General features: G+C 41.4%; 1 protein-coding gene across 1 annotated transcript; it reads left to right on the forward strand.

Annotated features, from left to right (window-relative positions):
• Positions 1 to 8: 8 nt before the first annotated feature.
• On the forward strand, positions 9 to 21,911 carry arv1 (ARV1 homolog, fatty acid homeostasis modulator). Its single transcript, XM_072580416.1, has 5 exons — positions 9 to 205; positions 15,737 to 15,856; positions 16,211 to 16,364; positions 19,795 to 20,019; positions 21,384 to 21,911. Exons 1-5 carry the CDS (start codon positions 113 to 115, stop codon positions 21,488 to 21,490), a joined length of 699 nt encoding a protein of 232 aa, XP_072436517.1. The 5' UTR covers positions 9 to 112; the 3' UTR covers positions 21,491 to 21,911.
• Positions 21,912 to 23,098: the final 1,187 nt, after the last annotated feature.

The following is a 23,098-nucleotide window of genomic DNA, read 5'->3' on the forward strand; positions in this document are numbered from 1 at the left end:
AACACCCCGCCGGAGCGTCACGCCGGGCTGGTAACCTGGCAACGGTAAGGAACTGGGGTGTGTGTCTGGGCTTCGCGCTTGGGTTTTTAAAAGTGAACGGCCGTTGGTCAGAATGGCGGCATGCTATCGGTGCATCGAATGTAATGAGGAGGCACAAGAACTTCATAGGGACTACAGCCACGGGATCATCAAGATAACCATTTGTGTAAGTGCAGAATCTTACCCATCCTCAAACAACGTCTCTAGAATCAGATACGATTGTTACCTTGTAAAACAAGCCACTCAGTCCATCATGTGTGCTGAAGGATCCCATTTCCACCGCGTAGGACTTCTCTAGGATGGGACTCTAAATGGAACTCTGATTAAGTTACAACAATTTTGGGTTCTGCACGAATGTGTACACAGAACACCAATCCCTCACAGTTCTGGCTCAGGGAAGTTAGAACCAAAGAAATGATACAGAATAGATGAGGTCTTTCGGCCCATCTTGTTCATGCTAACGATACCCAGTTCCCTTTTCTAATCCCATCTTCCTTATGATGATGTGAAAGCCTCAAAAGGGGGTCGCAATAGGAAAAGAAGTAGGAAAAGAGACCTATCATTCCCTTCACTGCTTCTTTATTGCACTCTACATGGTCTTTTCCAGGTTTAAAGAAGATGTTGTATTGGGCAGGTGTTTGAGAAAACACAAAAGGTTAAGTTATAACATGAGAAATTGTAACTTTATTTGCTGAGCTGGAAGGTTTGCTATGAGATGTTTTGTCACCAACATCATCAGTGAGCCTCCTTTGGAAAGGCAAGGACTGATTAGGGTTAGTCACCATGGCTTTTGTGCATGGGAAATCATGTCTCACAAACTTGATTGAGTTTTTTGAAGAAGTAACAAAAAAGATTGATGAGGGGAGAGCAGTGGATGTGATCTATATGGACTTCAATAAGGTGTTCGACAAGGTTCCCCATGGGAGAATAATGAGCAAGGTTAGATCTCATGGAATACAGGGAGAACTAGCCATTTTGGATACAGAACTGGCTCAAAGGTACAAGATAGAGGGAGATGGAGGGTTGTTTTTCAGACTGGAGGCCTGTGACCAGTGGAGTGCCACAAGGATCAGTGCTGGGTCCTCTACATTTTGTCATTTACATAAGTGATTTGGATGCACGCATAAGAAGTACAGTTGGTAAGTTTGCAGATGACGCCAAAATTGGTGGTGTAGTGGACAGCGAAGAGGGTTACCTCAGATTACAACAGGATGGGCCACTGGGCTGAGAAGTGGCAGATAGAGTTTAATTCAGATAAATGCGAGATGCTGCATTTTGGGAAAGGAAATCTTAGCAGGACTTATACACTAATGGTAAGGTCCTCGGGTGTGTTGCCGAACAAAGAGACCTTGGAGTGCAGGTTCATAGCTCCTTGAAAGTGGAATCGCAGGTAGGTCGGATGGTGAAGAAGTGATATGCTTTCTTTTATTGGTCAGAGTATTGAGTACAGGGGTTGGGAGGTTATGTTGCGGCTGTACAGGACATTGGTTAGGCCATTGTTGGAATATTGCGTGCAATTCTGGTCTCCTTCCTATTGGAAAGATGTTGTGAAAGTTGAAAGGGTTCAGAAAAGATTTACAAGGATGTTGCCAAAGTTGGAGGATTTGAGCTATAGGGAGAGGCTGAACAGGCTGGGGCTGTTTTCCCCGGACCGTCAGACGCTGAGGGGTGACCTTATAGAGGTTTACAAAATTATGAGGGGTATGGATAGGATAAATAGACTAAATCTTTTCCCTGGGGTCAGGGAGTCCAGAACTAGAGGGCATAGGTTTAGGGTGAGAGGGCAAAGATGTAAAAGAGACCTAAAGGGCAACTTTTTCACGCAGAGGGTGGTACATGTATGGAATGAGCTGCCAGAGAATGTGGTGGATGCTGGTACAATTGCAACATTTAAGAGGCATTTGGATGGGTATATGAATAGGAAGGGTTTGGAGGGATATGGGCCAGGTGTTGGCAGGTGGGACTAGATTGGGTTGGGATATCTGGTCGGCATGGACAGGTTGGACCAAATGGTCTGTTTCCATACTGTACATCTCTATGACTCAGTAAAGTGCTGGTGTTCTGTCCCACTTTCTATTCTTGGTCTGTTAAGGTGGGTGAAAACATTTCTGGTTCTTTTTGTCAGAGATTGGTAAATGGGGTCCAAATCGATGTGTTTATTGATGGAACTTTGGTTTGAATGCCAGACCTTGAGGAATTCCCGTGTGTGTCTCTGTTCATCCTGTCCTGGGATGGCTGTGTTATTCCGGTCAAAGTGGTATTCTTCTTTGTCTGCATGTAAGGATACTAATGATAGTGGGTCATGTCTTTTGGTGGCTAGTTGGTGTTCATGGATCCTGGTAGCTAGTTTTCTGCCTGTCTCTCCGATGTAATGTTTGTTACAGTCCTTTTAGTTATATAAATCATGTGAAATTAACATGACAGATCTCCAAAAAAATGAAGCCTGATGGATTGAACACACCTCACTTTTAGGATGCCCTAAGGTACACAAACCGCCGCCGCCCCCCCCACCTCCCTTGGATCTATAGTCTCACTCCCTGCCACGCTGACATACAGACTACTAAATGAACTCCACTGAAAACTGAAATACCTAGAGGAAGACTCATGCCACTCCATCCACTCCACCCAAGAGTTCCTGAACGTCATCAAAGATACCACATTAGAAGAGGATAAAATAATGGCCTCCTTTGACGTAACAACCTATTCACATCAATTAATATCAGCCTGGCCAAAGAGACATTAACCACACTACGAGATGAATCGAGGGCACAAACACCAAACAGCACCAACTTCATCAGCAAGGACAACATCCTCACGCAAGTAGACCTGTGCCTCATTACCCACTTCAGCTTCAACAACAAAACCTACAAACAAATCAATGCAACACTCATGTAATCACCAATGTTAGGCTTCTTAGCAGAAGCAGTAATACAGAGACTTGAACAAACAGCCCTCCCTATGATCCAAACCAAACTTTGGGTTCATGATGTGGATGATACCTTTGTCATCACAAAATGGAACAAATTAGAGGAAACCTACAACTTCATTAACAACATGCTTACTAGCAAAAATTTCACAAAACAGGAGGAAAGTAACAACAGCCTCCCCTTCCTAGATGTCACAGTGGAGCAAACAATAAATGGAGAACTGCAGACTAGCGTCCACAGGAGAGCAACACGCACAGACCAGATACTTAACTACAGAAGCAACCATCCCAACACCCACAAACAGAGCTACATCAGGATATTATTTAAATGGGTCACAACACACTGCAGCACCCAGAAACTACAACTGGCAGAAGAAAAATACTTATATAGCATATTCAAGAACAACAGGTACTTGATAAACACAGTCCTCCAATTCTTAAACAACAAACTCAAACAAGTAGACACAACACCCCCAGAAACTCTAGCCACACGACCATATATCAAAGACATCTCAGAGATGACTATCAGACTGCTCCAACCACTTGGCATCATGGTAGCCCACAAACTTACCAACGCACTGAAAAAGCAACTGATGAACCTAAAGGACCCTATACCAACAACAAGCAAAACCAATGTCATTTACAAAATACCCTGCAAGGACTGTCATAAACACTACCTCGGACAGACAGGCAGGAAACTAGTCACCAGGATACATGAACACCACTGTCACAATGCTGGTGTTGTACAAGGTTACTTTTGCTCTTGAGTTTTTTTCAGAGAGGGGTAATTGGCCAGGCTCCATCGTGTCTGAAGTTTGGTTCATTGGGGCCTTGTTGTTTACCCTAACAGTGCTTCAGGCCAAAAGCTTGAAAGGTCTTTTGAAAAACTGGTATCGTCAAGGGGGTATGGTCGGCTCTGTAGCTGTGCAGTCCATTTCAGTTCAGAAGTGAGTTGAGTAAGATTTGCAGGGGAAACTGGAAACCTTCTCTCTGTCCTTCTGCCTTTACGACTTTGAACTTTAAGTTGCCTGTGCCATTGTTTACTGTTTGTGTTAACGGTTGTGTGTTTTGGGACTGTTACGAGTATTTACGGAACAGTGTCATTTAGTTGGGCTTGGATAGGATAGGTTATCCAGTATTCTGTTTTCTGCTCTTTGTGTTTCATTCAGTAAGTTTGTAAATAAATTTTGTTTATTTAAAACTTGAAGTGGACCCAGCTAATTTACTCCCTTTACACCTAGCTAAATAAATAGCAAAGTTACCATCTTGCTACCTGCTTAAAAATGTTTTGAAGACTCTGGCCCAGTCCATAACACACCAACTAACCACCAAAAGACATGACCCACTGTCACTAGTATCCTTGCACACTGATAAAGAAGTGTCGTCCTGTTTCCACCCCCCCCCCAGTTGAAACAAAATGCTCAGAAACTCAGTGTAGTTTTACTTCCTTCATCTTTATTCTGGGCCCTGGAGGGAGAGAGAATGATCGTCCATATGCACAGAGACATGAGTTCACAGTCTTCTCTGCAATGGCAGTCTCTTAATGAATTATATCGTCTATTTTATAGGGAGGACCATCCAGATAAGGCATCATGCATGTTGGTTGGGTGACTGTTACAATCATCGAGCATCAACAGCCTTCTGCTGTTACACAATGCATGTTTTTAACCTTGACTGTCTTCACATAATGAATACTTTCACTTTGTTAAACTGAACTTACATACTGAATGCTTCTAATATTGTTAAATGGCTCTGCATAATGAATGCTTTTCCACCTTATTAACCCATTACTCTTGCTTCCAGTTCGTATCTGATTTGAGTCATGCTCAGCTGAACCTGTTTCACAAAACTCAACTTAACTCTTTCCCTACCTGCTTATCCCCTAAACACATTCTCAGAAGAAGCACCACTTCGACTGGGACAACACATCAATCCTAGGACAGGCTAAACAGAGATACGCATGGGAATTCCTTGAGGCCTGGCATTCAAACCAAAATTCCATCAATAAGCATTTACCAATTTGGACCCCATTTACCAACCTGCCTTATTTCCCAAGAGTAGGTCAAGTTTTGCACCTCTAGTCGGTACGTCCACATACTGAGGCAGAAAAATGCCTTGTGCACACTTAACAAATTCCTCTCCATCTAAACCCTTAATACTATGGCAGTCCCAATCGATGTTTGGAAAATTAAAATCCCCTACCATAACCACCCTATTATTCTTACAGATAACTAAAATCTCCCAACAAAATTGTTTCTCAATTTCCCGCTGACTATTAAGGGGTCTATAATACAATCCCAATAAAGTGATCATCCCTTTCTTATTTCTCAGTTCCACCCAAATCACTTCCCTGGATGTATTTCTGGGAATATCCTCCCTCAGCACAGCTGCAATGCTATCCCTTATCAAAAACGCCCCCCTGCCCCCCCCCTCTCTTGCCTCCCTTTCTATACTCCCTGTAGCATTTGTATCCTGGAACATTAAGCTGCCAGTCCTGCCCATCCCTGAGCCATGTTTCGTAATTGCTATGATATCCCAGTCCCATGTTCCTAACCATGCCATGAGTTCATCTGCCTTCCCTGTTAGGCCCATTGCATTGAAATAAATGCTGTTTAATTTATTAGTCCTACCTTGTCCCTGCCTGACCTGATGTTTGACTCGCTTCTTTTCTCAACTACACCAGTCTCAGATTGATCTCTTTCATCACTATCTCCCTGGGTTCCCACAGGAGACTGATTAGCAAGGTTAGATCTCACGGAATACAGGGAGAACTAGCCATTTGAATACAGAACTGGCTTAAAGGTAGAAGACAGCAGGTGATGGTGGAGGGTTGTTTTTCAGACTGGAGGCCTGTGACCCGTAGAGTGCCACAAGGATCGCTGCTGGATCCACTACTTTTTGTCGTTTGCGTAAATGATTTGGATACGAGCATGAAAAGGTACAGTTAGTAAGTTTGCAGATGAAACCAAAATTTTTGGAGGTGCTGTGGACAGCGAAGAGGGTTACCTCAGATTACAACAAGATCTTGTCCAGATATGTCAATGGGCTGAGAAGTGGCAAATGGAGTGAGTTTAATTCAGATAAATGCGAGATGCTGCATTTTGGGAAAGCAAATCTTAGCAGGACTTATACACTTAATGGTAAGGTCCTGGGAGTGTTGTTGAACAAAGCTACCTTGGAGTGCAGGTTCATAGCTCCTTGAAAGTGGAATCGCAGGTAGATAGGATAGTGAAGAAGGCGTTTGCTATGCTTTCCATTATTAGTCAGAGTACTGAGTACAGGAGTTGGGAGGTCATGTTGCAGCTGTACAGGACATTGGTTAGGCCATTGTTGGAATATTGCGTGCAATTCTGGTCTCCTTCCTATCGGAAAGATGTTGTGAAACTTGAAAGGCTTCAGAAAAGATTTCCAAGGATGTTGCCAGGGTTTAGAGGATTTGAGCAACAGGGAGAGGCTGAACAGGCTGGGGCTGTTTTCTCCGGAGCATTGGAGGCTGAGGGGTGACCTTACAGAGGTTTACACAATTATGAGGGGCATGGATAGGATAACTAGGAAAAATCTTTTCCCTGGGTTCGAGGAGTCCAGAACTAGAGGGCATAGGTTTAGGGTGAGAGGAGAAAAATATAAAAGACACCTACGGGGCAACGTTTTCTCACAGAAGGTGCTACGTGTATCAAATCAGCTGCCAGAGGAAGTGGTGGAGGCTGGTACAATTGCAACATTTTAAGAGGCATTTGGATGAGTATATGAATAGGAAGGGTTTGGAGGGATATGGGCCGGGTGCTGGCAGGTGGGACGAGATTGGGTTGGGATATCTGGTTGGCGTGGACGGGTTGGACCGAAGGGTCTGTTTCCATGCTGTACATTTCTGACTGTATGATCTGAGGAAAAGAACTGGAAATGCTATCACCCACCTTAACAGACCAAGACATATAAATAGAAAGTGGGACAGAACACCAGTGTTTCACCGGAGGCTCACTGATGATATTACCCAGCATGGTGACAAAATGTCTGAAAACAAACCTTCTAGCTCAGCGAGCAAACCTTCAACCTGAGCTACAAAACTTCTCAAAGTTCACATTCATAAGATAATAGTCCACAATGTTGGAGGTAGTATATTGGCATGGGTTGGGAATTGACTGATAAATTTCTCAACCCCATTCTTCTGCTTTCTCCCCATAACCCTTGAACCCCTTTACAATCAAGAACCTATTTATCTCAGTCTTAAATATACTCAGTCGGAAGAGATAGGAGAGGTCTTGAATGAGTACTTTTCTTCAGTATTTACAAATGAGAGGGACCGTATTGTTGAAGAGGAGAGTATGAAACGGACTGGTAAGCTAGAGGAGATTCTTGTTAGGAAGGAAGATGTGTTGGGCATTTTGAAAAAACTTGAGGATAGATAAGTCCCCCGGACCTGACGGGATATATCCTAGGATTATGTGGGAAGCAAGAGAGGAAATTGCAGAGCCGTTGGCAATGATCTTTTTGTCTTCACTGTCAATGGGGGTGGTGCCAGGGGACTGGAGAGTGGTGAATGTTGTGCCCCTGTTCAAAAAAGGGAATAGGGATAACCCTGGGAATTACAGGCCAGTTAGTCTTTCTTCGGTGGTAGGCGAAGTAATGGAAAGGGTACTGAGGGATAGGATTTACGAGTATCTGGAAAGGCACTGCTTGATTAGGGACAGCCAGCACGGATTTGTGAGGGGTAGGTCTTGCCTTACAAGTCTTATTGACTTCTTTGAGGAGGTGACCAAGCATGTGGATGAGGGTAGAGTAGTGGATGTAGTGTACATGGATTTTAGTAAGGCAGTTGATAAGGTTCCCCATGGTAGGCTTATGCGGAAAGTCAGGAGGCATGGGATAGTGGGAAATTTGGCCAGTTGGATAGAGAACTGGCTAACCGATCGAAGTCAGAGAGTGGTGGTAGATGGTAAATATTCAGCCTGGAGCCCAGTTACAAGTGGAGTTCCGCAGGGATCAGTTCTGGGTCCTCTGCTGTTTGTAATTTTTATTAATGACTTGGAAGAGGGAGTCAAAAGGTGGGTCAGTAAATTTGCAGACGATATGAAGATTGGTGGAGTTGTGGATCGTGAGGAGGGCTGTTGTCGGCTGCAAAGGGACGTAGATATGATGCAGAGCTGGGCTGATGAGTGGCAGATGGAGTTCAACCCTGTCAAGTGTGAGGTTGTCCATTTTGTAAAGACAAATAAGAATGCGGAATACAGGGTTAACGGTAGGGTTCTTAGTAAGGTGGAGGAGCAGAGGGATCTTGGGGTCTATCTTCATAGCTCTTTGAAAGTTGCCACTCGGGTGGATAGAGCTTGTAAGAAAGCCTATGGTGTATTAGCGTTCATTAGCAGAGGGATTGAATTCAAGAGTTGTGAAATGATGTTGCAGCTGTACAGGACCTTGGTCAGGCCACATTTGGAGTACTGTGTGCAGTTCTGGTCGCCTCACTTAAGGAAAGATGTGGAAGCTTTGGAGAGGGTGCAGAGAAGATTTACCAGGATGTTGCCTGGAATGGAGAATATGTCGTACGAGGACAGGTTGGGAGTGCTAGGCCTTTTCTCATTGGAATGGCGAAGGATGAGGGGTGACTTGATAGAGGTTTATAGGATGATCAGGGGAATAGATAGAGTAGACAGTCAGAGACTTTTTCCCCGGGTACAACAGAGTGTTACAAGGGGCCATAAATTTAAGGTGAAGGGTGGAAGGTATAGGGGGGATGTCAGGGGTAGGTTATTTACCCAGAGAGTGGTGGGGGCATGGAATGCGCTGCCTGTGGGAGTGGCAGAGTCAGAATCATTGGTGACCTTTAAGCAGCAATTGGATAGGTACATGGATAGGTGCTTAAGCTAGGACAAATGTTCAGCACAACATTGTGGGCCGAAGGGCCTGTTCTGTGCTGTATTGTTCTATGTTCTATGTTCTATATGTGGAAATGTAGATTGCACGAGTGATACAGGTGCAGCAGTTAATCAGGAAGGCTAATGAAATGTTGGGCGTTATTTCAAGGGGTTTGGAGTGTAAGAGTAGGGCAATCTTATTACAAGATGGTGAGACCACATCTGGAGTGCTGAGAGATGTTTTGGTTTCCTTATTTAAGAAAATATATCATTGTATACAATTCAAGGTTCGCTAGGATGATTCCTGACATTGAGGGATTGTTTTATGAGCCAACATTAAACAGGTTTGGACTCTCCTCACTGGAGTGTAAAAGAATGAGAGATGATTTCACTGAAGAATATAGGATTCTTCAGGGGCTTGACATGATAAATGCTGGGAGGATGTTTCACCTCCTGGAGAGTGCAGGACCAAAAGGCATTTTCTCACTATCGTGGATGCCAAATCAAGAATGAGGCAGGATGGGATTTCTTATCAGAGGTTTGAGTCTCTTTGGAAATCCTTGCCAGAGAAAGCAATGGAGGCTGCATATTTGAGGCTTCGATTCATTCTTGATTAGTTAGGGATGCAAGGGTCAAAGGGAAAGGGCAGGAAAGTGGACGTGAGGAATGTCAAATCATTCATGGTACTGTTAAAGGAGCAGGCTTGAGGGGCTGAATGACCTACTGTTCCTGTTTCTTCTGGTCTTTTCAGATTTATTTTGAAGGTGTCACCAGATGACACAAAGAGGGCATGTATTCACTGCCATGATATAAGTGTTGGAAGTAAATGGCACTGCTGGAAGAGTCTCAATGTGGATAACCATGTTGAAGATCATTGCACATCTGCTATACTGTCGACCCGCTCCTTTGAAATAGCAGCTGTTAACTCAGGTCCTGTGAGAGAACTATCCTGAGAAGCTGCTGCCGGATTACACACCGTAAAGGTCGTTTCGGGAGGCTGCTGCAGCGGTGAAGGCGGTGTGATCCATTCTTCATGGCCATTGTGGCTGCGCACTGGTGGGTACTGCAGAGTGGTGGTCTGCTTCGGCAGCGTGATGTGTCCAGCTCGGGATTCCAATGGCCTGGATAAGCGGCACTTTCAGCAATGGGGTAGGTTCAACCCAATATTCCAATGGTTGACTTGTATGGAGTCTTCTGTCCCAGAATTCCAATGGCCCAACATGGTGGTCTGCTTCAGCAATGAGACGTGATGGATCCTTGAAACGGTCTCTGTGGCATCTTCGGCGGCATGATAATCCGATTTGAGATTTGACGGCTTCCATGTCAACTTTCTGTTGTGATGGAGAAAGTGGTTCCTTCCTTTACCTCAACCTTGGAAACCCATGAGCTGTGAATTGAACAAAGATGAATTGTATCTTAATTTTTTAAAATATGATTTTTGTTATTAATAAAGGCGTTGGAGTATAGCAACTTAAATACTTTTCACAGTATGTTTTGTAAAAATATAAGTGACGATAAATTCTGTCTGTAAGTTTGCTCACTGAGGTGGAAACTTCATTTTCAGATGTTTCGTCACCATACTAGGTAACATCATCAGTGAGCCTCCAGTGAAGCACTGGTGTAAGTGAGTCGCTTTCTTTTTGTGTTTTGGGTTCCTTGAGTTAGTGATGTCATTTCCAGTTCTTTTTCTCCGAGGGTGGTAAATGGGGTCCAAGTAGATGTGTTTGTTGATTGAGTCCTGGTTGGAATACCATGCTTCTAGGAATTCTCATGCGTATCTGGCTTGCCCTATGATGGACGTGTTGTCCCAGTCAAAGTGGTGTCCTTCCCCATCTGTATGTAAGGATACTTGTGAGAATGGGTCATGTGTTTTTGTGGCTAGTTGATGTTCATGTATACCGGTGACTCAGTTTCTGCCTGTTTGTCCAATGTAGTGTTTGTTACAGATCTTGCAAGGTATTTTGTAAATGACATTAGTTTACAAAACAAGCCACCAGGATATATGAACATCCACTAGCCACAAAAAGACATGTCCCACTCTCACTAGTATCCTTAAAAACAGATGAGGAAGGACACCACTTCGACTGGGACAACACAGCCATCCTGGGACAAGCCAAACAGGGAGAGACATGAGAATTCCTAAAGCATGGCATTCCAATACATCAACCTGGACCCCATTTACCACCCTCTGAGAAAATGAACATGAAATGACATCACAACATGAACTGACATCGCCACAGGAAATGACATCACCAACCCAAGGAAACCTAAACACATAAATAGAAAGCGGGTCACTAGCACCAGTGCAATATCAAAGGCTCACTGATAATGCTACCTATTATGGTGATGAAACATCTGAAAATGAACTTCCAAGCTCAGCAAGCAAACTTATACACAGAACCTCAACTGAAGCTACAAATCTTCTCAAACTCACTGACAATAAATTACTATTCTATTGAAGAAGATAGAGGAAGATGGTAGCAAACAGGCGCAGCAGCATCTCCATAAAACATAGAAGCTGAAGTAGGCCATTCAGACCATTAAGTCTGCCATTCAATTGAATTATGGGTGACTTGATAATCTTCAACTCTGCTTTCCTGCCTTTTCCCTATTACTCTTGATTCCCTTACTGATTAAAAATATCACTCTCAGACTTGAATGTACTTAATGATCCAGCCTCAACAGCCTCTCAGTAAAAGATTCCACAGATTCATCACCCTCTGAGAGAAGGAATTCTTGCTCATCTCTTAAATGTGCAACCACTTATTCATAGACTCTCCCATAAAGAGAAACAACTTTTCTGCATCTACCCTGCCAAGCGATTAAACTGGATGAAGACTCAGAAATCCTTCTGCTACATAGCTTTTAGCAGTTCTTTTGGAGCAGACAGCGCAGCAGCTGGAGGACATACACTCCTTATTTTGCTCCAGTTAGTGCCAAACTTGTTCTCAGCAATGTGCCACTGATAATGACATCACTGTGCATAGTATGTGGAGATGTAATTGATGCCTGTGCAATTGCTTCCTGAGGTCTGCCCTGTCAAGGCCTCATGACATCTCTGGCTGTGGCTGCACATGCTCGCAAATCCTATTGCATTTTGTATAATTACTCTCTTCTGATAATTCACTGTCCAAATGTGTGGAACTGCCATAGCACAACAGGTTAGGCAGCATCTGAGGAGCAGGAAAGTCGACATTTTAGGCATAAGACCTTCATCAGGAATGTGGAGGGGTAAGGGGGCTGAATGATAAATCGTGGGGTGGGGGTGAAGGCAAGTGGGAAGTAATTGTGATAGGTGGGTGGGAGGGAGGAGCAGATAGTTGGGAAGGAAGATGGATAGGTAGGAGAGGTCAAGAGGGCTGTGCCAATTTGGATCTGGGATGAGGTGGGGCGAGGGGGGATTTGGAAACTGGTGAAGTCAGTGTTAATGCTGTGTGGTTGGAGAGTCCTGAGGCAAAAAATGAAGCATTCTTCCAATTGGCAGGTGGCTTGATTTGGTGGTGGAGGAGGCCCAGGACTTGATATGCTTGGGCGAGCAGGAGTTAAAGTGATTGGCCACAGGGTGGTGAGGTTGGTTGGTGCGTGCGTCCCAGGGATGTTCCCTGAACTGCTCTGCGAGTTGGTGTCCTGTCTCCCCAATGTAGAGGAGACCACATCAAGAGCAAGCAGTCGATGAGGTGGGTGGATGTGTGGGAAAATCAGTTCCTCCTTGATTGCCTCAAGTGAACATGTTCACATCCCACTCTCAAGTGAATTTGTGATTTTTAAAAATTCATTCATGGGATTTGAGTGTTATTGGGTAGGCCATGATTTATTGCCTGCACTAGCTGCCCTTAAGAAGGTGCTGGTGAGCTGCCTATAACTAATCGTGCATGAAAATGTTTTTCCTCTTGTCACTATTGCTTCTTTTACAAATAATCTTCAGTCAGTAGCCTCTTATTCTTGATCATTCACCAGTAGGAACAATTTTTCCTTGATACTAAAACAGAGCTTTCATGACTTTGATTGTTTTTGCACCTGCTCCTGTCCAGGAAAGAGGTGCATATTCAAATGTTTACAAAATAAATAAATTGCATTTTTTCAGCACCTTTAACAAGTACAAAAATATTCCATTGTACTTCAGAGCCAGGTTGTTCTTTTGCTTTGAGCAGTGATAAGATGGGGGGGGAATTTGGCAACCAATTTGTACACAGTAGCTTCTCACAAATAGCAAGGACACAACTGCTCAGCTAACTTATTTTGATGATGTGGACCTTAACTAGGCTGCTCTGTGTCATGGATCAACCAGATGGAGCCTTGCCACAAGATCTTCAGAAACAACATCTCCAGAAGTGCACCATTCCCTTAGTCCCTTAGCCAGGAATGAATTAATAAACAGATGTGCTCCTAACTCCCAAATGGCAGAATGAAAAATGTAATTTAAATGTTGGTCTGTGCTACACAGTAGTCCACATTCAGTTTCTTTTTTGTCTGAAGTAAGTGAACAACTTATTGTACAACAATATGTTTGTAGCTTTAATAATTATCTACTACTCATATTTCTTACGTTCTTATTTCATTGAATCAAATTTTTTTTTGCATTAATGTAGAATAATAATACAACTCACTAGTCATTGTAAGGATTATGATGTAATTCTCTACAAACCAATAAATATTAATGTTATAATTAGAGTATTCATGACCATGATACTGAAAAATATTTTGACCACAATTCAGTTATGTTTACTTTAGTGATGGAAAGGAATAGGTATATATAGCAGGGCAAGAGTTATGGCTGGGGGAAAGGCGATTACAATGTGATTAGGCAAGATTCAGGATGCATAGGATGGGGAAGGAAACTACAGGGGATGGGCACAATTGAAATGTGGAGGTTATTCAAGGACAGCTATTGCGTACCAGTCAGGCAGGGAGAAGTTGTCGACTGCAGGAACCGTGGTTTACTAAGGAAGTTGAATCTCTTGTCAAGCGGAAGAAGGAGGCTTATGTTAGGATGAGATGTGATGGCTCAGTTAGGGCGCTTGATGGTTACAAGTTAGCCAGGAAAGACCTAAAGAGAGAGCCAAGAAGAGGCAGGAGGGGACATGAGAAGTCATTGGTGGATAGGATCAAGGAAAACCCTAAGGCTTTCTTTAGCAATATTAGGAATAAAAGAATGATGAGAATAAGATTTGGGCCAATCAAGAATAGTAGTAGGAAGTTGTGCGTGGAGTCAGAGGAGATAGGGGAAGCGCTAAATGAATACTTTTCGTCAGTATTCACAATACAAAAAGACAATGTGGTCGAGGAGAATACTGAGATACAAGCTACTAGACTAGATGGGATTGAGGTGCAAAAGAAGGACATGTTAGCAATTTTGTGTAAAGTGTAAAAATAGATAAGTCCCCTGGGGCAGTTGGGATTTATCCTAGGATTCTCTGAGAAGCCAGGGAGGAGATTGCTGAGCCTTTGGCTTTGATCTTTTGTCATCATTGTCTACAGGAATAGTACCAGAAGACTGGAGGATAACAAATATTGTTCCCTTGTTCAAGAAAGACAGTAGAGACAATCCTGGAAATGATAGACCTTTGAGCTTTATTTTGGTTGTGGGTAAAGTGTTAGAAAGGGTTATAAGAGATAGGATTTATTATCATCTAGAGACAAATAAATTGATGAGGAATAGTCAACATTGTTCTGTGAAGGGTAAGTCGTGCCTCACAAACCTTATTGAATTCATTGAGAAGGTGATCATACAGGTGGATGAGGGTAAAGCGGTTGATGTGCTGTGTATGGATATCACTAACTCATTGATAAAGTTCCCTGTTGTAGGCGATTGCACAAAATACAGAGGCATGGGATTGAGGATGATTTAGCAGTTTGAATCAGAAATTGGTTACCTTAAAGATGACAGGGGGTGGTGGTTAATAGAAAATATTCATCCTGGAGTTCAGTTACTAGTGGGGTACTGCAAGGATCTGTTTTGGATCCATTGTTATTTTTCATTTGAATAAATGACCTGGATGAGGGCATAGAAGGATGAGTTAGTAAATTTGCGGATGACACTAAGGTCGGTAGAGTTGTGGATAGTGAGAAAGATGGTGTAGGTTACAAATTGACATAGATAAGCTGCAGAGCTGGGCTGAGAGGTGGCAAATGGAGTTTAATGTGGAAAAATGTGAGGTGATTAACTTTGGAAGGAGTAACAGGAATGCAGAGTACTGGGCTAATGGTAAAATTCTTTGTAGTGTAGATGAGCAGAGAGATCTCTGTCTCCATAGATCCTAAAAGATTGCCACCCAGATTGATAAGGTTGTTAAGAAGGTATACAGTGTGCTGGCTTTTATTGGTAGTGGGATTAAGTTTCAGAACCATGAGATCATGCTGTAGTTGTGCAAAACATTGATGCAGCCACATTTGGAACATTGTGTACAGTTCTGGTCACTGCAGTATCGGAAGGATGTGGAAGCTGTGGAAAGGGTTCAAAAGAGATGTCTGAGGATGTTGCCTGGTATGGAGGGAAGGTCTTACAAGGAAAGGCTGCGGGACTTGTTTTCGTTAGAGAGAGGAAGGTTGAGAGGTGACTTAATTGAGACATATAAGATAATCAGAGGGTTAGATAGGTTGGACAATGAGAGCCTTTTTTCTCAGATGGTGATGGCTAGCACGAGGGGACATAGCTTTAAAGTGAGGGATGACAGATATAGGACGGATGTCAGAGGTAGTTTCTTTACACGAAAGTAGTAGGGGTGTGGAATGCACTGCCTGCAACTGTAGTAGACTCACCAACTTTAAAGGCATTTGAATAGTCATTGGATAGATACATGGCAAAGAATGGAAGAGTGTAGGTGACATGGGCTTCAGATTGGTTCCACAGGTTGGCACAACGTTAATGTATAAGGGTCTGTACTGTGCTGTAATGTTCCATGTTCTATGATTTTACTTTCAGAAATCATGCCAGAAACCGGTTGACAAGTACGTTGAATATGATCCTGTGATCATTCTCATTGATGCAATCTTATGTAAAGTTCAAGCTTATAGGCACATCATCCTGAATACCAAAATTAATGTAAGTACTTCTTAAATTACAGTAAAACTTCATGATTAATTCCTTTATAATTACATTAATATACAACACACACATTCTACATCATGTGACCAAGATATTTGTCATAAAATGGAGCATTTGCTGATAAAATCTTTCTGGTCACACTTATTAACTTGCTGTTTTATTTCCTTTTACAGTTTTGTTCCTTTGCCTCCTGAAGGCATTGATAATGAATAGAGCCAATAGCTAAAAGAAACCAAGTGCCCTCCAGCAACGTTAGGCTTCAATTACTTGTATAATCCTATAAGAGGGATATCACGTCTTATAATATCAGAATGGTTAACACAATGACATTTTTGTAATCATTTTCTTTAGATTCATTGGAAACTGTGCATATTCTGCTTGTTGTGTGAAGCGTATCTTCGGTGGTCACAGCTACAGGATTCGCAGCAAATTGTAGATCCAACAGATATAATTCGTTATGCCAAAGAGTGGGACTTCTACCAAATGTTTGGATTAGCTAGTTTGGGTAAGTGGTGTAGTGGTAATCTGGAGCCCCAAATTCCATCATGGTGAAATTTGAATTCAATTTTTAAAAAGCTGGAATTACATGCTCGTCTAATGGCAATCCGTAACCACTGTTGATTAGGTTTTACAACAATCAGGTTCACTAATCTACTTTAGAGAACGAACCTGACCATTCTTAACCCGGTCTGACTTGTGTGACTCCTGACCCACAGCAATTTGGTTGATTCATAAGTAGCCTCTGAGATTGCCTATCAAGTCAACCAGTTCAAAGGCAACAGAATGGACAACAAATGTCAGTGATGCCCACATCCCAAGCAGGAATTGTAAATGTCAACTACCTACCTGTTAATGTAATCTAGACAAGGCAAGTGAACTCGAGAAGAAAACATAGCTGCTTTTCAAAGGAAAGGTTTCAAATTAAACATTATCTGTGTTGAGTGCTTTCCCCCCCCCCCCCATCCAGTGCTATTCTTGGCCCATCGCAAATAATATTTTAAATGCTACCCCTTTGCAGCATTATTCAATTCATTGTAAACTGATGAAACCCAGCCTTAGCTTACCACCACCTGTCTTGAATCCTCCACTGTCTGATTTGTCTCACAGGCTATTTGACATTCCATATTTCATCCAAACAAAATATTGACATTCCATATTTCATCCAAACGAGTCATTGTCTTCAGTTGATGCCACAAAATTAATTCCCTAGTCACTGATTCTATTCCTCGATCAGACCATCCAAAATATTGGAGTCCTATTTGACACTAAGACAAGCTTCCAAAGCACATATCCACTCAAGCCTATTTGCATTTGTCCATGCTTCAGCTCATCTTCTAAAACTTTCATCCAGGCCTCATTTTCCTATGAACTTGAGTACTTCTATGCTGTCTTGGTCAGCCACTTCACTCTGCAGAGTGGTTGTTTTGCCTCCCTGGTGCCAGAGTCAAGTAGCTTGAGGGTGCACTGTCAGGAATGGAGGAACAATCAGCAATCATTATCCACATTGCAAGCAATACATAATGAGAAAAAGGCAACAGGTCCTGCAGTCAGAATTTGGGGAACTGACTGGAAAATTAGCAGGCAAGACATAAAAAGTAGTAATCTCCACATGACTCCAATACCACACACAAGTGAATTTGGAACATGAACAATAACTTCATGAATAAGTGGCTAGAAATTTGGTGCAGGAAGGAGTGGGTGCTTTAAATATTTGAGATATTGGGACTGATTTTGGGAAGACATCATTGGATGGTTCACACCTCAAGATTGGGAATTAAGTTACTCATGGTATTCAGTAGTGTTTAAACTAACTTGGCATGGGTGTGGTAACCAGGGGCAAACATTAGAGATGGTTATCAAGATGCACAGAATAATGGGAGAGCTAACGATCAAAAACACTAATTACATTGTTTGATGTGGTCTATGGGCTACCAATGAAAGGAAAGGATTAGGAGGTGCAAAAATTACAGTGCAGTTATAATGGAAGACTTTATCCAAATATAAAATTGGACAAATCTCCTTTCCAATTCAGGTCTATTAATAGTTTGAAGACTTCAATCAGATCACCCCTTAACTTTCTAAATTTGAGAGTATAAAGATCTAATTTGTGTAATCTCTCTTGTAACATAATCCCTGAAGTCCAGGTATCATTCTTCTTAACCTATGTTGTACTCCCTTTAAGGCCAATATATTTTTCTTAATGTGTGGTGCCTAGATCTGCTCACAGTACTCCAAGTGGGGTCTAACCAGGGTTTTGTATAATGCAGCCTAACTTTTGCACCTTTGTACTCTCATCCTGTAGATATAGAGGCCATCATTTCATTAGATTTCTTGATTATTTTCTGCAGCTGTTTGTGACATTTTAAAGATCTATGTACCTGAATGCTAAGTCTCTTTGGATATCCACCATATTTAACTTCATACGAGCTAGCAAGAACCCTGAGCTAACCTTTTTCAGACCAAAACGGATAATCTTAGACTTGCTCACATCTGGCACTGCTTCATACGTTCACTTATTCTATCAATATACTTTTGTAATTTTATACTATCACTGACACAGTCTATAATGTTGCCTAACTTCGTGTCATTAGCAAATTTGCATTTGACTTTCTGTCTGATTTAGAGAGATGGCACAGACACAATCAGCTGAATGACCTCCTCCTACACTGTCACAGTTTTGACATACTACAAACGTGAGACCATCCAAAGTTCTCCTATCCTAATGCACCAAATCCTTTTCAACCCTCATCGCTTGCTCACTTGTGTATATTGACCCAAGTCCATCAACAACTAGATTTTCAAATTCTCGGCTTTGTTTTCGGCTTTTTTCATGGTCTGTCCCTCCCTATCCCAGTAACCACGTCCAGATCTACAGCCTTCTGAGATCTCTCCCTGGCACCATTTGTGGCATCTTACATATCACCAATTTTAATTGCTCCCACATTGGCAACCAGCACTTCGAGCTAGTGCCTAGGCCCTAATCTCTGGAATTCCATCTGAAACCTTTCAACTCCTCTACTTCTTCATCCTTTAAGACACTCTTTAAAAGTTACTTCTGTGATGAAGCTTTTGGTTCCCTGATCCAATATCTCCTTGTGAGGCTCCATGTTGAACTCCATAGAGTCACACAATTCTACAGCACGGAAACAGACCCTTCGGTCCAATTCGTCCATGCCAACTAGATATCCTAAACTGATCTAGTCCCATTTGCCACTATTTGGCCCATATACCTCGAAACCCTTTTTATTCATGTACCCATTCAGATGCCTTTTAAATGTTGTAATTGTACTAGCCTCTACCACTTCTTGTGGTAGCTCATTCCACACACGCATCATTCCGCATGAAAACGTTGCCCCTCAGATCCCTTCTAAATCATTCCCCTCTCTCCCCAAACTTATGCCCTCTGGTGCTGGACTCACCCACTTTGTGGTTTACTCACCCCATCCATGCCCCTCATGTTTTTATAAACCTCTATAAGGTCACTCTTCAGCACAGAGGCTGAGCTGTTTGCCATTCTTGAGAAGTCAGTAAAATTGGAGAACAGAGGGAAGATATTTAGGAAGGGATGTTGAGAATGTAGGACCTGAAATGGTTTCTTATTCTACATCATAAATTCACCAAGATTTGCAAGTAACACATTCTAGACCCATGACAGCTACCATCTCGATGGACAAGGGGAGCAGGTAAACGCAAACGCCACCCCTTGCAGCTTCCATTCTAAGCCATTCAGTAGCTTGATTTTGAAGTTTATCATTGTTCCTTCAGTGTCACTGGGTCAAATTCCTTGCCTTTACTTGCAAATGCTCCTATGAAACAGCTTGAGGTATTTTACAATATAAAATGCATTGTATAAATTAAAATATTTTTATTTAAAGTATCACTTGCAACAGTTCCACAAAATATTTAAATTAATGTGTCTTTTTTTTGGTGTCTAGAACTAGCAGCATTCCTGAGTGGGACATTTTTCTTTTTGTGGTTAACAAACAAAGATTTCATCCAGAAGAAATCAAACTGCAACACATTGCTAATAGCTTTATTATTGTCTGGCTATGGGAAACTCCTTGTGATTCCAGCTGTGATCTGGGAACATGATTATTCACCACTGTACATTGGCCTCATCAAATTCTTTGTGCTTGCATCAAATGCACAAGCTGTCAGAGGTAATGAGCTCATTATATCAGATCACCTATTTAATTATCATAATTTGAAATAATATTATGGTCGTAGTCCATTTTGTTCTCTGAAATCCAGTGAGTTTGCAATGTAAAAATGTTTCTGTAGGGTACAGTTTTCAATTGTACTGTTCAAACTTGAAATATCCATTTACAGATAATTGTATTTTAACATTTACAGTGAAAGTTAACAGTTGACATGAATGCAATATGTGTCAGCATCCACCTACCCTATCAGCTCTTCAAAAAGATTTGGAATGTCGTAAACTTAATTTCTGAACAAAAATCATCTTTATTGCTGATGGAAAACTGTGATGGCTGTAGACTTTTACTGCAAATTAATTTTGCTGGTTTTGAGAAAAGCCTTCTGATAAATTTCCATTAAAAGTTAAATGGAAAAGCTCTGGATTTTTAAAACAAAAAGATTAGATGGAAATTCATGATTGAGTGTGGATTTCTAACATTCACTCCTCTTAGTGTCTGGCCGTGTCAATGTAGGTTAGATTCTACCTTTCATTTTCCAAGCATCAAACGTTTCTGTAGTGAGCAAATGTGCTCTACAGCTGCCTGTTCACAAAAGACATGGAGCTTGGATGAGATTTTATTTCACAAATATTTACATCATGAATTTTCAGGTGTCAACCAACGTTGTAAGAGCAAAAAAATCACTTTCTAGCTGTGGAAAGAATAGATTTGAAACAGAAATGAAATAATTAAATCTGTTTGAATTGTAAATTGGTGCCCTATATTTATCATATGACTCCAATATGTGTATTAAAAGAACCTAGTGTCTAAAAGGCAAGCACACTAGTTGTCCAGTGGCAAAGCCTAGGGAAGAGTCACTGGCCACTTAAGTGGTTGGAACAAGGTGTGCAGTCATAGTCCAGCTCTTTCGTTGTGTGACTACCCTTGTTCTTCCAATGAATCAAGCCTCAATGAATCTTTGACATTTTGTGTTTACAGTGATAGAGTGTACAAAACTTCACAGGATCAAAAAATCTAATTCACTGAATGCTTCTTTTTGTAACGACATTTGTGAAAAAAGACCTCCATAGCAATTCATCATACATTTCACAGTGGATGAAATAGTATATACAGCAATAAGTGCATTAACCTTGCTTGCCACTTTTATTTTGCCAGTTTCCTCACTGAACCTCACACTCTCTCACACTCACACTCACATGGCACGTGATCTTTCCAACTAATTCAAAAGCCTGTTTGTTTTAGTTCAAGATTCAATGTTAAAAAAAATGCTTAACTATGTAACAGACAAGTACTGTACATCCTTGAACACATGAATTTCAGTCTTTAAAATGTGAAAATGTCTTCTCATGGTATGTTTTCTTTTACAGTCGTGCTGAATAGCAGCAGAAGATTTGCATTGTCTGTCATTTTTGTTGGATGGATGGTGGAGCAGGTAACAGCCTGCATCTTTGAACAGCTGAAATTGACCTTATAAGTGTTTCAGAAATATCTAAGAGCACAAGCCATTTGAATTGCTCTTTCTACAAAACTTTTATGGCTTGCACTGATACACACTCTCTGCAACAATCTCCTGAGGGATTTTAACAACCACAGGTAATTTTGTAAGAAAGCAAGATCATGAAGTTACTTTCTAATTATAAAAACAATCAAACATAAACTTAAAAATCTATATTTAACAATTATTTGGTTCCTATTTGTGTTCAAAATAATTCAATTAAAGCAAATCTTGGAAATAGGCAGAATTACTGTCTTACATTTCTGAAAATAGAATTCTAATCCTGAAGAGCAACATAGCTTTTGTACAAAATAGTGGGCAGATGTCCCATCGACAATTGCAATAGCATCTGTTTGGCATTGTTTAATCCCAGTTAATAAATAAGATTCTGAATTTTGAATATTCTGTTGATTTTTTGCACTTTTCACTTTACTGTAGTAATTAGTCACACTCATTCCCTCAAAATATATCTGACTGTTTTATTTACTGAAATAGAAAATCTTTTGAGCAGACCAGCTACATGCTAGTACAGTCAACCCACAAGTTTATTGCAAGCTCATTTAGTTAACTATGGAATGACACTGGTTTAAAAAAAAGTGGTCTGCTATGGCACTGAAATAGTATTGATCACTGGTGCGATTTTATTTTTTGTATTTTGTTCAGATATCTTAGTTGCCAGTAATTGAAATAGATGTGACATCCAATCACATAACTTTATTTTTCAATGATGACTCTTAATTTGTTCATTGCTGTTGGCATTGCTGGCAATGTCTGCATTTATTTAATTAGTACACTTAAGGTGCTATTAAACAACTTGATTGAACCATTGCAGTCCTTATGACGTGAAGAGGGAGTTCCAAAAATTTGACCCAACAATAACAAAGGAACAGCAGTATCTTTCCAAGTGAGACTGGTGTGCAACTCAGAGAACACGTAGGTATAGGTGTTCCCCAAACACCTGCTGCCTTTCAGCTAACTGTTGATGTAGCCTTGGTTTGTTGCTCCATTGTATCTTTAGAATCTCTCACACTGCAACAATGGTGTACAGTCTATGCAGGGAGTGAGTGTTTAAGTTGGTGAACAGGGTGCTGATCAAGCATGCCGCTTTGTGCTGGATACTGTCAGTGGTCTTGGGTATTGTGGAATTGCACTAATCCAGGCAAGTGCAGAGTATTTCATCACTCATGATTCGCCTTCTGAGTGGCATCAATAAGGTGAGCATGAAGAGTTAATATTCATGGAATGAGGGATGAAATATTAGCATTAGAAAATTTGTTAACATATATGAAGCAAAAAAAAAAGCAAAAATGGGGCATATTCAAGATAGCAGACTGTGGTAAGTGGAGTGCTGCAACACCTAAGTGCTGGGGCTTGAGCTATTCACAATCTATGTTAATGACTTTAATGTAGATAACGAAAATAATGTAATTAAGTTTGCCATCTGTACAAAGTTGGGTGGGAATAGAAATTGTGATGAAGGTTACTGATGTATTGTTATGGTTTGGAAACTTGGATTCTGAAGTGTCTAAGTTTGATTTGTAGTTCTCATGTTGTATGTGTTAAGAGGGGAAGGTCTTAATTTGGATT

This window comes from Chiloscyllium punctatum, chromosome 11 (genome assembly GCF_047496795.1).
Source record: "Chiloscyllium punctatum isolate Juve2018m chromosome 11, sChiPun1.3, whole genome shotgun sequence".
Classification (NCBI taxonomy): domain Eukaryota; kingdom Metazoa; phylum Chordata; class Chondrichthyes; order Orectolobiformes; family Hemiscylliidae; genus Chiloscyllium; species Chiloscyllium punctatum.